At 44.2% G+C, this 14,922-nt stretch overlaps 1 protein-coding gene across 1 annotated transcript in view; it reads left to right on the plus strand.

Annotated features, from left to right (window-relative positions):
- LOC144497120 (protein phosphatase 1 regulatory subunit 1C-like) overlaps window positions 1-8,535 on the plus strand; it is a 92,413-nt gene extending 83,878 nt beyond the window's left edge. Inside the window, exon 6 of the mRNA XM_078217911.1 lies at window positions 8,417-8,535. Coding sequence (XP_078074037.1) covers window positions 8,417-8,450 — 34 coding nt within the window. The 3' untranslated portion in view covers window positions 8,451-8,535. The remainder of the gene's footprint in view (window positions 1-8,416) is intronic.
- Window positions 8,536-14,922: the final 6,387 nt, after the last annotated feature.

A 14,922-nucleotide genomic window follows, 5' to 3' on the forward strand; every position in this document is an offset into this window, starting at 1 on the left:
TGTTGTTACAATCATATTAGTCATTGGTGAGACTAAACCTAGAGTATTGCATCCAGTTTCGGTTTCCTCACTTGAGAAAGGATATGGTGGCTCTGGAGGCAATTCATAAGAACATAAGAAATAGGAGCAGGAGTAGGCCATCTAGCCCCTCGAGCCTGCCCCGCCATTCAATAAGATCATGGCTGATCTGAAGTGGATCAGTACCACTTACCTGCCTGATCCCCATAACCCCTAATTCCTTTACAGATCAGGAATCCATCTATCCGTGATTTAAACATATTCAACGAGGTAGCCTCCACCACTTCAGTGGGCAGAGAATTCCAGAGATTCACCACCCTCTGAGAGAAGAAGTTCCTCCTCAACTCTGTCCTAAACTGACCCCCCTTTATTTTGAGGCTGTGCCCTCTAGTTCTGGTTTCCTTTCTAAGTGGAAAGAATCTCTCCACTTCTACCCTATCCAGCCCCTTCATTATGTTATAGGTCTCTATAAGATCACCCCTCAGCCTTCTAAACTCCAACGAGTACAGACCCAATCTGTTCAATCTCTCCTCATAATCTACACCCCTCATCTCCGGTATCAACCTGGTGAACTTTCTCTGCACTCCCTCCAAGGCCAATATATCCTTTTGCAAGTAAGGGGACCAAAACTGCACACAGTATTCCAGCTGCGGCCTCACCAATGCCTCACAGATGCAGCAAGACTTCTCTGCTTTTATATTCTATCCCCCTCGCGATAAATGCCAACATCCCATTTGCCTTCTTGATCACCTGTTGTACTTGCAGACTGAGTTTTTGTGACTCATGCACAAGGACCCCCAGGTCCCTTTGCACAGTAGCATGTTGTAATTTTTTTCCATTTAATTAATAATTCAATTTACTATTATTTCTTCCAAAGTGAATAACCTCGCATTTGCCAACGTTATACTCCATCTGCCAGATCCTCGCCCACTCGCTCAGCCTATTCAAATCTCTCTGCAGACCTTCCGCTTCCTCCACGCAATTTACTTTCCCACTTATCTTCGTGTCGTCAGCAAACTTTGTTACCCTACACTCAGTCCCCTCCTCCAGATCATCTATGTAAATAGTAAACAGTTGAGGCCCCAGTACCAATCCCTGCGGCACGCCACTAGTCACCATCTGCCAACCAGAAAAGCACCCATTTATTCCAACTCTCTGCTTCCTGTTGGATAGCCAATCCCCAATCCACGCTACCCCCAACTCCGTGTGCCCCAATCCTCTGCAGCAACCTTTTGTGAGGCACCTTATCGAATGCCTTTTGGAAATCCAAAAACACCACATCTACCGGTTCCCCTCCATCAACCGCACTCGTCATATCTTCATAAAAATCCAGTAAGTTCATCAAACACGACTTTCCTCTCATGAATCCATGCTGCGTCTGCTTGATCGAACCATTCTTATCCAGATGGCCTGCTATTTCTTCTTTAATTCACAGGAGGTTCACCAGATTGATTCCAATAATGAAAGGGCTGTCGGATATGAGGAGTGGCTGAATAGCTTGGGCTTGTACTTGCTGGAGTTTATAAGAATGCAGGGGAATCTGATTGATGTATATTAAATGATAAAGGAGATTGATCAGTTAGACGTTGAACAGATGTTCCCCCCTGCGGGACACTCAGAACAAGAGGTCACAGAGTTGGGGTGCGAAGAGGTCGGTTCAAAACTGAGATGAGGATAAACTACTTCTCTCAGGTTGTGAATCTGCAGAACTCACTACCCCAGTGTGAAGTGGAGGCAGGATCGATCAACAGATTCAAGGAAGAAATAGGTATGTTTCTGATGAAAAGTGGGATAAAGGACGATGGGGATCACTCAGGAAACCTTAGTTAGGCCGCACTTGGAATATAGTGTTCAATTCTGGTCACCACACTACCAGAAGGATGTGGAGGCTTTGGAGAGGGTACAAAAAAGATTTACCAGGATGCTGCCTGGTATGGAGGGCATTAGCTATGAGGAGAGGTTGGAGAAACTTGGTTTGTCCTAACTGGAACAATGGAGGTTGAGGGGCGACCTGATAGAAGTCTACAGGATTATGAGAGGCATGGACAGAGTGGATAGTCAGAAACTATTTCCCAGGATGGAAGAGTCAATTACTAGGGGGCACAGGTTTAAGGGGCAAGGTTTAAAGGAGATATACAAGGCAGATATTTTACACAGAGAGTGGTGGGTACCTGGAACTCATTGCCGGGGGAGGTAGTGGAAGCGGATACGGCAGTGACTTTTAAGGGGCGTCTTGACAAATACATGAATAGGATGGGAATAGAGGAATATGGCCCCTGGAAGGGTAGTGGGTTTTAGTTCAGTCGGGCAGCATGGTCGGTGCAGGCTTGGAGGGCCGAAGGGCCTGTTCCTGTGCTGTAATTTTCTTTGTTCTTTGAAAATAGAGTTGAGACCAGGATGAGATCAGCCACGATCATGTTAAATGGCGGAGCAGGCTCAAAGAACAAAGAAAATTACAGCACAGGAACAGGCCCTTCGGCCCTCCAAGCCTGCATTGACCATGCTGCCCGACTGAACTAAAACCCCCTACCCTTCCGGGTATTCCCATCCTATTCATGTATTTATCCAGATACCCCTTAAAAGTCACTATCGTATCCGCTTCCATTACCTCCCCTGGCAGCGAGTCCCAGGCACCCACCACCTTCTGTGTAAAAAACTTGCTCAAAGGGCTGAATTGCCTGCTCCCACTCCTAATTCCTATGTTCCTATTGTTATAAAGTGGAGGTTGATCCCCCACTCTGAGAACTAAAACCGAAACACCCAAAGAGGAGTACCTCACCTCATAATCTGTGAAAAGTGTGCGTGAAGTGATGCGACCCGCTTTTCAGCAACTTCTAGTGGTTTCGTACAAAATAAATCCCTGACACTCACTCTAAAATCAACACATAACAATTTATTTATCGAACTAACAGTGAACAAATTTACTAAACTATTAAAGAAATGAATAAATCCATTCTGACTATTAACTATTCCTGAATAAAGCAAGATTCTAATGATATGCTGTTCCAATAAATAAAATTCCCACTCACTAATAAAAAGTAGAATTTAGTTACTCTCTAAAGTACAACCAGGTTTTGTGTCTTCTGGAATAGCCTGGGCCTCCTCTGTTCATTCTTCTGTCTGGAACTTCTTTCTTCTTATTTGGTACATTTGGAGCTTTCTCGAAGACATAAATCATCATAGAAATCATAGAAACCCTACAGTGCAGAAGGAGGCCATTCGGCCCATCGAGTCTGCACCGACCACAATCCCACCCAGGCCCTACCCCTACATATTTTTACCCACTAATCCCTCTAACCTACGCATCCCAGGACTCTAAGGGGCAATTTTTAACCTGGCCAATCAACCTAACCCGCACATCTTTGGACTGTGGGAGGAAACCGGAGCACCCGGAGGAAACCCACGCAGACACGAGGAGAACGTGCAAACTCCACACAGACAGTGACCCGAGCCGGGAATCGAAACCAGGACCCTGGAGCTGTGAAGCAGCAGTGCTAACCACTGTGCTACCGTGCCGCCCTATGAGAGGCTGTTTGAGGGTAAATCCACATCTGGCATGTGGGAGTCTTTTAAGGATCAGTTATTAGGGCTGCAGGATAGGCATGTGCCTGTAAAAAGGAAGGATAGGAATGGTAGGATTCGAGAACCGTGGATAACCAGGGAAATTGAGGGATTGGTCAAAAAGAAAAGAGAGGGGTACGTTAGGTCCAGGCAGGTAAAAACGGAGGGAGCTCTGGAGGAGTACAAAGAAAGTAGGAAAGAGCTCAAACGAGGAATTAGAAGGGCAAAGAGGGGTCACAAAATGTTCTTGGCAGACAGGATTAAGGAGAATCCCAAGGCATTTTATTCATACGTTAGGAACAAAAGGGTTGTCAGGGAAAAAATCGGAGCTCTCAGGGACAAAAGTGGGGAATTATGCTTGGAGCACAAAGAAGTAGGGGAGATCCTAAATGAATACTTTGCGTCGGTATTCACAAAAGAGAGGGATATGTTGACTGGGAGTGTCTCGGAGGGGAGTGTTGACCCGTTAGAGAAAATCTCCATTACAAAGGAGGAAATGTTAGGTTTTTTAGGGAATATAAAGACTGACAAATCCCCAGGGCCTGATGGAATCCATCCAAGGCTGCTCAGGGAGACGAGAGATGAAATCGCTGGGCCTCTGACGCAAATCTTTGTCTCGTCACTGGATGCAGGTGAGGTCCCAGAGGATTGGAGGATAGCTAATGTGGTCCCATTATTTAAGAAGGGTAGGAAGGATAACCCGGGTAATTATAGGCCGGTGAGCTTGACGTCCGTGGTGGGGAAGTTGTTGGAGAAGATTCTTAGAGATAGGATGTATGCGCATTTAGAAAGGAATAAACTCATTAGCGATAGTCAGCATGGTTTTGTGAGAGGGAGGTCATGCCTCACTAACCTGGTGGAGTTTTTTGAAGAAGTGACTAGAATGGTTGACGAGGGAAGGGCCGTGGATGTTGTCTATATGGACTTTAGTAAAGCGTTTGATGAAGTCCCTCATGGTAGGTTGGTGCAAAAGGTGGATCTCATGGGATAAAGGGGGAGGTGGCTAGATGGGTGGAGAACTGGCTTGGTCACAGAAGACAGAAGGTGATAGTGGAAGGGTATTTTTCCGGCTGGATGCCTGTGACTAGTGGTGTTCCGCAGGGCTCTGTGTTGGGACCTCTGCTGTTTGTGATTTATATAAACGATCTGGAAGAAGGTGTAACTGGGGTGATCAGTAAGTTTGCGGACGACACGAAAATGGCTGGACTTGCAGATAGTGAGGAACATTGTCAGAGGCTACAGAAGGATATAGATAGGCTGGAAATTTGGGCAAAGAAATGGCAGATGGAGTTCAATCCAGATAAATGCGAAGTGATGCATTTTGGTAGAACTAACGTACGGGGGAGCTATACGATAAATGGCAGAACCATAAGGGGTGTAGATACGCAGAGGGACCTGGGTGTGCAAGTCCACAGATCCTTGAAGGTGACGTCACAGGTGGAGAAGGTAGTGAATAAGGCATATGGCATGCTTGCCTTTATAGGACGGGGCATAGAGTATAAAAGTTGGGGTCTGATGTTGCGGTTGTATAGAACGTTGGTTTGGCCGCATTTGGAATACTGTGCCCAGTTCTGGTCGCCACACTACCGGAAGGACGTGGAGACTTTGGAGAGAGTACAGAGGAGGTTTACCAGGATGTTGCCTGGTATGGAAGGGCTTAGCTATGAGGCGAGATTGGGTAAACTGGGGTTGTTCCCACTGGAAAGACGGAGGATGAGGGGTGACCTAATAGAGGTGTATAAAATTATGAAAGGCATAGATAGAGTGAACGCTGTGAAGCTTTTTCCCAGGTCGGTGGTGACGTTCACGAGGGGTCACAGGTTCAAGGTGAAGGGGGGGAGGTTTAACACGGATATCAGAAGAACGTATTTTCTGCAGAGGGTGGTGGGGGCCTGGAATGCGCTGCCGGGCAAGGTGGTGGAGGCGGACACACTGGGAACGTTTAAGACTTATCTAGATAGCCACATGAACGGAGTGGGAATGTAGGGATACAAAGGTTTGGACCAGGGAGCGGCGCGGGCTTGGAGGGCCGAAGGGCCTGTTCCTGTGCTGTATTGTTCTTTGTTCTTTGAGAGCCAGCAATTCTCTCTCTCTGAGAGCTGTTATCTCTGGCAGGTGGCAGTTGCTCTCTCTTTTTGTCCTACTGTCCTTCTTTTACACCTGTGATAACATATCAATATTTCCCACAATAGGTCTTAGGTTGACAAAACCATCAGATTTAAATTTAATAGGTTCTTTGTATCAAAGTGCCTGATTCAAACTGATTGGCTGAATTCAAAAAAATTCAAAAGCCTATTGTGTTGGTAACACTGCTGCTTGGCCTTTCAATCCAAATATTTCAGTTTGGGCTCTCTATGTACCTGCATTTTGTAACTCTCTACGCACAGAAAAAGGACCACCTTTTAATGGGACCATAAAATGCTTTCTCCCTAGTATTTTACAATTTTACAAATACCAATCTACAATTTCACAATACTATGTTCAGTTCAGTCTGTGGATTGGACACATCTATGATGTGGTGCATGTTTGCTCTCTCCCACTGGCACATAGGGGGCTGTCACTAATGCTTCATCAGTGGAGGTTGGTCAAGCAGGGACCATGGCTGGGCCTGAACCTGTTGAGGGTTGACAGTTGTCTCCTGGGAAGTTTGAAACCAGGCAGCTGCTCGGGTGGGTTTGAGACTGGCTAATTGTTTGTCATGTCCAGTGATTGACATTCATTTATTCGGGTGAAGTTTGCATCGAATTTCTGTGTGGGAGGGTGTTTCTAGATTAGTTTTCTTGAAGGGAGTTATACCATGGATGGCCTGAAATATTAACATGAAGCGGCAGCTGGGGGGGATTTGCGAACATTTTATGTCATTTTGTGGGCTTCTGCAAGTCGGTGGATATGTGAAAGAATGATGTTTGCAACACGGGGTGCCAAGGGAATAGTGTCGAGCAGAGCTTTCCAGTAATGACATGCATGGCAGCATTCAGCTGGATGTCAACTGTGTGTGTGTGATGATCTTAACCATCATTAACCGACTGAATACGAGAGCACAGTGTTGAGGTTCGCACGATGCTGGTGGCAGCACCCCACATTGAGCCAGCTAGTTCAGCAATTACATTTTTTATACACTTGACCTTGAAAATCTCAGGAGCAAAATAACCTTTTTCATGCACATGACACCAACTGGAAGGAAACAACAGCAGAGCTAAACTTCATGCACTCCTGCAGGAAGTGCTGAAGCCTAATTCGTCACATTGGGACCTTTCAAAAGCCACACATCACAAGAAACAAAGAACATCAATGTTCAGAACAGTGTATAGGTTCTGAGGCTACTTATGGTCAAGTTACAATATATCGAGAAAAATAGCATTTTCTACCTTGTGGAGAGTGGTGTTGAATTTGCATAATACTGGTTGTTAATTTTAACGTACATATTTCAGAGATGAAATGTATAGAACGAAATACTTCAGTATAACAGCGAATATTTTCGAGAAACAAGGAAAAAAATATTCATTTTTGGATGCTGTATGCCATAGGCTGCATTGCAGGTACTGGAAAAAATGCAAAGGAATGATTTGCGAAGAATTTACAGTGAGATGCAATAAGCATATAGTAGGTATAGTGATGACTTTAATTTTCTGAACAAACACAGGGACAATGGCGGTATAAATGATGGAGAGAGACAACAGTCCTAGAAATGTGTCAAATAATTTTCTAAAGCAGTATATTTAGAAAACTGCAAGAGACCCGAATATACCTGATTGTTCGGAATAAGGTGGGCCAAATAGTTCAAGAGCTGACAGAAGGGAATTTAGTGGAAATGGAACATTGCATCATAATGTTTAGTTTGGCAGCAGAACAGGACAAATGACAATTAAGAAGAAAAAAAATTATATGATGGAAATCCAACTTTTATGTAGTAAGAATAAATATGATACTGGTAGGTTGGCATCTAAGGTTGTATTGAAAAACAGCAAATAAAAAGTGGCCTGAAGTTTGAGAAGAATTAGTTGTGGAACATTCAAGGTATATTCCCAGGAAGAAGAAAGTTAGAGCAAAGAAATACAAAGCTCAATGGATGACAACAGATATGACAATTCAGACAAAATGTGTGCTTACGGCAGATGCCTTGCGAATAATACAAATAACTCAGATGCAATTGGAAAAAAAATCAAATAATGGAAGGAAAGAAATAGCATGAAAATTTACTGGTAGCTAACAGAAATGGAATTTCAAAATTCTTCTATAAATATATACATTGTAAAAGGATGTTATTTATTGAAAGAAGATGTTCTAAAGGCATATATTGAATGAACATTTTGAATATGTGCTCACCAACCAGTGATGCTGTGCAGCTCACAGTGAAAGCTGGTAATTTGACACATGTATAGACTGTACTTAAAGTTGATCAGATTAAAGGACCGAATAAGCTGCTTCAAAGAATAGAGAAATAAGTGAGAATTCAAAATATTGTGGCACTGAGCCTAACTTCTCATTGCATCTAATACACAGAGGTGGTGCAACAGGCCTGAACAATGATAAATGTTACACATTTGTTCAAACAAGAGTCTAATATTACACCAGACTTCCACAGGCCAGTCAGTTTAACGTCAATGATGTAGCGATAATTGAGTACAATTAATTGAGTACAATTATTGACAAGTAAAAAGAAATAGAATTGACACGTAAGAATTATTGACAAGCATAAGACAAAACAGCTAAAGCAAACATGGTTTTGTTTAGTTGAATTGGTGTAATGACAACTTGCTGGAGTGTTTTTAATAAGGTGACAGAGAGGGATGATGACCGTAATGGCGTCAATGTGATGTACATGAACTTCTAACAGATATATGAAAACGTGCTGCAAAACCAACTTGTGAAGAAGGTGAGATCAAAGAGACAGCAGCAACATGAATAATAAATATTGTGGTGCAATGGGTAGCATCTCTACCTATGGATTAGAAGTTCAATCACAATCCGAAAAAAAATGACAGGAGTGCATGCTTTGTTTGTCTCTTGCTCAAATAGGAGTGAAAATAGCAGAGATAATGCCAAGCACCATGGACACCAGATTGATCTTGTAACAATTAATACACAGGAGTGCTCAATGGATATGAGGAAGTTTTGTAATTTACTTACCTAATGCTTAGAGCCATGCTTTTCCTTATTGTACATTAATGGTGTACAATAACCACGATTTTGTTGGTGGGCGTTTAAGAGACTCTTTATTTTCCTTTGTTCCTATGTTGCATAGCAATTGTAAATTCTTGGTTAGAAGAAGGGCAGATGTTCAACAGACTGAATAAGAAGCAACTGGAAGGCATTAGATATATTCATCTCACAATCATGTTTCAATTCAAGGCAGATTTGAGTTCATTTTGGGTTGAAACGCAAGAAAAATAAAATAATATGGCAGTATAGTGGCACATCCAATGAGTTTACATCAAGAACGAGAGCGATGATTGGTGAGAGGGACTAAGAGTGAGAATAGAATAAGTGTTTTGGTCCAACAAGTGCTAGATGGAATGTGTTCCAAGGATCCATTGATCAAGGCGATTTTAAATATGATAAATGTATGGACATGAATTTCAATTGGCAGAAGCGAGATTGGAACTGTGATGTGGAAGTGGATGATCTCTGTTAATAATGAGTGAGGAGAGTGGCCCAGAGATGGAATGGCGAGGTCATATGATTCATGTAAAAACTGATACATATTTACAGATATGGGCTCCAATGCCTGGCATCGGTATGATAGGAGAACTAAATTGAATATTTAGAACATTACAATGCAGTACAGACCCTTCGGCCCTCGATGTTGCGCCGACCTGTGAAACCAACCTAAAGCCCATCTAACCTACACTATTCCAATATCATCCATATCTTTATCCAATGACCATTTAAATGCCCTTAATGTTGGCGAGTCCACTACTGTCGCAGGCAGGACATTCCACGCCCTTACTACTCTCTGAGTAAAGAACCTACCTCTGACGTCTGTCCTATATCTATCACCCCTCAATTTAAAGCCATGTCCCCTCGTGCTAGCCATCACCAGGCGAGGAAAAAAGCTCTCACTGTCCACCCTATCTAATCCTCTGATCATCTTGTATGCCTCTATTAAGTTACCTCTTAACCTTCTTCTCTCTAACGAAAACAGCCTCAAGTCCCTCAGCCTTTCCTCATAAGACCTTCCCACCATACCAGGCAACATCCTGGTAAATCTCCTCTGCACCCTTTCCAATGCTTCCACATCCTTCCTATAATGCGGTGACCAGAACTGTACGCAGTACTCCAAGTGCGGCCGCACCAGAGTTATGTACAGCTGCAACATGACCTCATGGCTCCGAAACAGAATCCCTCTACCAATAAAAGCTATCACACCGTACGCCTTCTTAACAACCCTATCAAACAGGGTGCCAACTTTCGGGGATCTATGCACATGGACGCCGAGATCTCTCTGCTCATCCACACTACCAAGTATCTTACCATTAGTCCAGTACTCTGTATTCCTGTTACTCCTTCCAAAGTAAATCACCTCACACTTTTCCACATTAAACTCCATTTGCCACCTCTCAGCCCAGCTCTGCAGCTTATCTATGTCCCTCTGTAACCTGCAACATCCTTCCGCACTGTCCACGACTCCACCGACTTTAGTGTCATCAGCAAATTTACTAACCCATCCTTCTACACACTCATCCAGGTCATTTATAAAAATGACACACAGCACAAAGAACAAAGAACAATACAGCACAGGAACAGGCCCTTCGGCCCTCCAAGCCCGTGCTGCTCCCTGGTCCAAACTAGACCATTCTTTTGTATCCCTCCATTCCCACTCCGTTCATATGGCTGTCTAGATAAGTCTTAAACGTTCCCAGTGTGTCCGCCTCCACCACCTTGCCTGGCAGCGCATTCCAGGCCCCCACCACCCTCTGTGTAAAATATGTCCTTCTGATATCTGTGTTAAACCTCCCCCCCTTCACCTTGAACCTATGACCCCTCGTGAACGTCACCACCGACCTGGGGAAAAGCTTCCCACCGTTCACCCTATCTATGCCTTTCATAATTTTATACACCTCTATTAAGTCTCCCCTCATCCTCCGTCTTTCCAGGGAGAACAACTCCAGTTTACCCAATCTCTCCTCATAACTAAGCCCCTCCATACCAGGCAACATCCTGGTAAACCTCCTCTGTACTCTCTCCAAAGCCTCCACGTCCTTCTGGTAGTGTGGCGACCAGAACTGGACGCAGTATTCCAAATGCGGCCGAACCAACATTCTATACATCTGCAACATCAGACCCCAACTTTTATACTCTATGCCCCGTCCTATAAAGGCAAGCATGCCATATGCCTTCTTCACCACCTTCAAAGATCTGTGGACTTGCACACCCAGGTCCCTCTGCGTATCGACACCCTTTATGGTTCTGCCATTTATCATATAGCTCCTCCCTGCATTATTTCTACCAAAATGCATCACTTCGCATTCATCAGGATTGAACTCCATCTGCCATTTCTTTGCCCAAATTTCCAGCCTATCTATATCCTTTTGGAGCTTCTGACAATGCTCCTCACTATCTGCAAGTCCTGCCAATTTTTGTCGTCCGCAAACTTACTGATCACCCCAGTTACACCTTCTTCCAGATCATTTATATAAATCACAAACAGCAGAGGTCCCAATACAGAGCCCTGCGGAACACCACTAGTCACAGGCCTCCAGCCGGAAAAAGACCCTTCCACTACCACCCTCTGTCTTCTGTGACCAAGCCAGTTCTCCATCCATCTAGCCACCTCCCCCTTTATCCCATGAGATCCAACCTTTTTCACCAGCCTACCATGAGGGACTTTGTCAAACGCTTTACTAAAGTCCATATAGACGACATCCACGGCCCTTCCCTCGTCAACCATTTTGGTCACTTCTTCAAAAAACTCCACCAGGTTAGTGAGGCATGACCTCCCCCTCACAAAACCATGCTGACTACCGTTAATGAGTTTATTCCTTTCTAAATGCGCATACATCCTATCTCTAAGAATCTTCTCCAACAACTTCCCCACCACGGACGTCAAGCTCACCGGCCTATAATTACCCGGGTTATCCTTCCTACCCTTCTTAAATAACGGGACCACATTAGCTATCCTCCAATCCTCTGGGACCTCACCTGCGTCCAGTGACGAGACAAAGATTTGCATCAGAGGCCCAGCGATTTCATCTCTCGTCTCCCTGAGCAGCCTTGGATAGATTCCATCAGGCCCTGGGCATTTGTCAGTCTTTATATTCTCTAACAAACCTAACACTTCCTCCTTTGTAATGGAGATTTTCTCCAACGGTTCAACACTCCCCTCCGAGACACTCCCAGTCAACACATCCCTCTCCTTTGTGAATACCGACGCAAAGTATTCATTTAGGATCTCCCCTACTTCTTTGGGCTCCAAGCATAATTCCCCACTTTTGTCCCTGAGAGCTCCGATTTTTTCCCTGACAACCCTTTTGTTCCTAACGTATGAATAAAATGCCTTGGGATTCTCCTTAATCCTGTCTGCCAAGAACATTTCGTGACCCCTTTTTGCTCTTCTAATTGCCCGTTTGAGTTCTTTCCTACTTTCTTTGTACTCCTCCAGAGCTCCCTCCGTTTTTAGCTGCCTGGACCTAACATACGCCTCTCTTTTCTTTTTGACCAGTCCCTCAATTTCCCTTGCCCCAGCAGTGGCCCCAAAACAGATCCTTGCAGTACACCACTTGTAACAGAACTCCAGGATGAACATTTCCCATCAACCACCACCCTCTGTCTTCTTACAGCTAGCCAATTCCTGATCCAAACCACTAAATCACCCTCAATCCCATGCGAACGTATTTTCTACCATGGGGAACCTTATCAAATGCTTTACTGAAATCCATATACACCATATCAACTGCTTTACCCTCATCCACCTCTTTGGTCATCTTCTCAAAGAACTCAATAAGGTTTGTGAGGCACGACCTACCCTTCACAAAACCGTGTTGACTATCCCTAATCAAATTATTCCTTTCTAGATTATTATAAATCCTATCTCTTATAATCCTTTCCAAAACTTTGCCCACAACGGAAGTAAGGCTCACCAGTCTATAATTACCAGGGTTGTCTCTACTCCCCTTCTTGAACAAGGAGACAACATTTGCTATCCTCCAGTCTTCTGGCACTATTCCTGTAGACAATGACGACATAAAGATCAGAGCCAAAGGCTCTGCAATCTCCTCCCTAGCCTCCCAGAGAATCCGAGGATAAATCCCATCCGGCCCAGGAGACTTACCTATTTTCACACTTTCCAGAATTGCTAACACCTCCTCCGATGAACCTCAATCCCGTCTAGTCCAATAGCCTGTATCTCAGTATTCTCCTCGACAACATTGTCTTTTTCCTGCGTGAATAGAACATAGAACATAAAAAAAATACAGCACAAACAGGCCCTTCGGCCCACAAGTTGCGCCAGTCATGTCCCTACCTACCTAGGCTTATATATAGGCTTACCAAAAAAATATTCATTTAGCGCCTCTCCTATCTCTTTGGACTCCACGCACTACTTCCCACTACTGTCCTTGACTGGCCCTAATCTTACCCGAGTCATTCTTTTATTCCTGACATACCTATAGAAAGCTTTAGGGTTTTCCTTGATCCTACCTGCCAAAGACTTCTCATGTCCCCTCCTGGATCTTCTTAGCTCTCTCTTTAGGTCCTTCCTGGCTAACTTGTAATTCTCAAGCGATCTAGCTGACCCTTCACGTCTCATCTTTACATAAGTCTCCTTCTTCCTCTTCACAAGAGATTCAACTTCTTTAGTAAACCACGGTTCCCTTGTTCGACCACTTCCTCCCTGCCTGACAGGTACATACTTATCAGGGACACGCAGTAGCTGTTCCTTGAACAAGCTCCACATTTCAATTGTGCCCATCCCCTGCAGTTTCCTTCCCCATCCTTTGCATCCTAAATCTCGCCTAATCGCATCATAATTTCCTTTCCCCCAGCTATAACTCTTGCCCTGCGGTATATACCTATCCTTTTCCATCGCTAAAGTAAACGTAACCGAATTGTGGTCACTATCACCAAAGTGCTCACCTACCTCCAAATCTAACATTTGGCCTGGTTCATTACCCAGTACCAAATCTAATGTGGCCTTGCATCTTGTTGGCCCATCTACATACTGTGTCAGGAAACCCTCCTGCACACATTGGACAAAAACTGACCCCTCTAAAGTACTCGAACTATAGTGTTTCCAGTCAATATTTGTAAAGTTAAAGTCCCCCATAACTACTACCCTGTTACTTTTGCTCCTAATGTGGAAATGCCGTCCACATTTTGCTCCTATCCAGAATCATCTTTGCAATCCTTTCCTCTATATCTCTGGAACTTTTCGGAGGCCTATAGAAAACTCCCAACAGAGTGACCTCTCCTTTCCTGTTTCTAACCTCAGCCCATACCACTTCAGTAGACGAGTCCTCATCAAACGTCCTTTCTGCCACCGTAATACTGTCCTTGACTAACAATGATGTGGAGATGCTGGCATTGGACTGGGGTAAACACAGTAAGAGTTTTAACAACACCAGGTTAAAGTCCAACAGGTTTATTTGGTGGCAAATGCCATTAGCTTTTGGAGGAATGAGCAGCTCTCCGAAAGCTAATGGCATTTGCCACCAAATAAACCTGTTGGACTTTAACCTGGTGTTGTTTAAAATCTTACTGTGCTGACTAACAATGCCACACCTCCCCCTCTTTTACCACCTTCCCTGATATTACTGAAACATCTAAACCCCTGAACCATAGAACCATAGAAAATTACAGCTCAGAAACAGGCCTTTTGGCCCTTCTTGTCTGTGCCGAACCATTTTATGCCTAGTCCCACTGACCTGCACTTGGACCATATCCCTCCACACCCTTCTCATCCATGAACCCGTCCAAGTTTTTCTTAAATGTTAACCACTTTATCCGGCAGCTCATTCCACACTCCCACCACTCTCTGCGTGAAGAAGCCCCCCCTAATATTCCCTTTAAACTTTTCTCCTTTCACCCTTAACCCATGCCCTCTGGTTTTTTTCTCCCCTAGCCTCAGCGGAAAAAGCCTGCTTGCATTCACTCTATCTATACCCATCAAACTCTTATACACCTCTATCAAATCTCCCCTCAATCTTCTACGCTCCAGGGAATAAAGTCCCAACCTATTCAATCTGTCTCTGTAACTCAGCTTCTCAAGTCCCGGCAACATCCTTGTGAACCTTCTCTGCACTCTTTCAATCTTATTTACATCCTTCCTGTAACTAGGTGACCAAAACTGTACACAATACTCCAACTTCGGCCTCACCAATGCCTTATATAACCTTGTAAGAAGTT

The sequence above is a fragment of the Mustelus asterias genome, chromosome 8, assembly GCF_964213995.1.
Source record: "Mustelus asterias chromosome 8, sMusAst1.hap1.1, whole genome shotgun sequence".
NCBI lineage: Eukaryota > Metazoa > Chordata > Chondrichthyes > Carcharhiniformes > Triakidae > Mustelus > Mustelus asterias.